Here is a 2,115-nt window from a genome sequence, read left to right as displayed (position 1 = left end):
ATATATATATACATATCATTGTCTTATTAAACAGAAAGTTATAATTAATTACAAACATATGAGATACAATCTGTCCATGTTTTAATAACAATGCATATACTGTATCTTTATTTATTCTTACTTCGAGGGTGGATTGTTTTTAATATCTTCAAGTGCATCGTTGGCTTTTTGTATATTTCGACAGGCCAAAATTATCCTTGCACCTATAGAAACATATAATATAGTTTATATATATAAATACATAGAAAGTGTCTATAACAATTGTCATGTAAAATTGTAAAATAATTTGTTATTTATCGATTTTGGAAAAAAACTGCATTATATATATGAAATATATATTTGATTAAGCTCATCAAACAAGGAACAATTAATTTTTTTATATCTTATATTTTCTGAAAGATATTTATTAAGGTAATCTTAAATTTTTTATTAACAAAAAAACATGCATAATTTTTTTTAACTTTTATGCTCTTGTAAAATAATTACAATTTGGAGCACTAGTAATAGTTAATTTCTTATGTTTATAAATACTTATATTTTTTATTTGAAATTATAACAGTCTATCATCAATAATTTTGAATAAGTTTTACAGAATAAAATAAGATTCTGATAACTTCGACGATATAATTTAATAAATATTTTCAGCTATTTTTTTTGTAGCCAGACTTAAGGGGAAATTTTGAAACAAAATTTTGCACACCGAAATGTTTTTTACTAGGCTTCTAAATACATTTTTAAACGTTCACCTATATTCTTTCATGCAATTCCGAAGACGAAGTTATTCTATTTTGCGCATACAAACTGCAAAACTTTTATATTAAGCAAATATTGTTATGACCTGACGCAAGAAGCCGGTAAAAAAACTGTAATTTTTTAGCTTTTCTTCGTTTTTAACATAAACTCGTGAAGTCTCATCTTTGTTTCGATGTGCACTTAAATCGTGGAAAAGGATTTATTATTCTATTCAACTAAAAAAAAGATTTCAATGTGCAAAATAATAATTTTTGGTCGGTAAAACAGACGAGCTTTTGGATCCCCTTAATGCAAAAAGTCTTAAAACGTAGTAGCTTTTTGTCTCCGATATATATATAACTGTATATACGATATACGTACACGTGTATATATTATATCTGCGTATCAAAATTTATATATTTATATATTAATAATAAATTTAGATATTTATATATTTATTCTATAAAATTATACATTTCTGTTATAACTTGAAAAGTTATAAAGTGGATCTATAAAAATACCTCTTCTGTAAAGATCTCTAGCTGTTTCCTTGCCAATTCCAGTATTCGCTCCTGTTATAACCACTGTTTTGCCTACGAGACGAGTTTTACTGGTGCATTGACTTTGAAAGAGCCACATTTTCACGATATTTTTTTTATACGGTTTCAGTGCTCTTTATGGCTTCTCAAAAACACAAATATTAACTACGTTTGATCACCTCTTAATAATCCTCTTGAAAGTAACTATTGCTCTAAAGGTCTAAAGTAGTAAACTTTGTTATCTATCAGTAGATGGAAACGTTTCACGAATGAGACAAGAATAGTATGGCGACTGAACGAAGACTGAATGATAAAAGAAAAAAATGTGTGACGGGCTAAAGCGATGGGCGAACTCCGACGAGTTAGCGCCCTCATCTAAACGTAACTAAAAATGTCGATAATACCGACATTTTTAATTGCGCCATTACCGATATTATTATTTTATATGCATGTTAGAAAAAGCAATTTTTTGCATTCTATTCAATATATTAAAATCAGACAACGTCGCGTATTTTTACTGCTCTATCATCTCGCACGTGTATCCAAGCATACCTAAGCATGTGATGACAGTACAATCGAGATCTTTTTTTCTAGTTATTAGCACATTGTGCAAGTATCTATCGTTTATCTAAAAATAGTGTGTATATTTATTATGATGTTAAATTATAAACATTTATTTCTACAGCATGTTTAAATTTCCAACAAAATTAAATTTGTGATAAAAGCACGAAACACACATTTTCCATTTTTTTTATATATTAAGCTAGAAATGAGTATTCCATTCTATATCTGCCCATTTCTTTTTATTTCTATATATATTTTTTTGTATTTTAAATATATATAC

General features: G+C 27.1%; 1 protein-coding gene across 1 annotated transcript in view; it reads right to left on the bottom strand.

Annotated features, from left to right (window-relative positions):
• Positions 1-1,595, bottom strand: part of LOC115239188 (retinol dehydrogenase 11-like) — a 4,253-nt gene extending 2,658 nt beyond the window's left edge. The window contains exons 1-2 of the mRNA XM_029813566.1: positions 1,254-1,595; positions 122-203 (exon numbers count right to left, since the gene is read on the bottom strand). Coding sequence (XP_029669426.1) covers positions 122-203; positions 1,254-1,371 — 200 coding nt within the window. The 5' untranslated portion in view covers positions 1,372-1,595. The remainder of the gene's footprint in view (positions 1-121; positions 204-1,253) is intronic.
• Between the last annotated feature and the right edge of the window lie 520 nt (positions 1,596-2,115).

Source organism: Formica exsecta, unplaced genomic scaffold (genome assembly GCF_003651465.1).
Source record: "Formica exsecta isolate Colony F162 unplaced genomic scaffold, ASM365146v1 scaffold365, whole genome shotgun sequence".
Taxonomy (NCBI): Eukaryota; Metazoa; Arthropoda; class Insecta; order Hymenoptera; family Formicidae; genus Formica; species Formica exsecta.
Note: the sequence above shows the minus strand (reverse complement) of the source record. Positions and strands in the feature narration are given on the sequence as shown.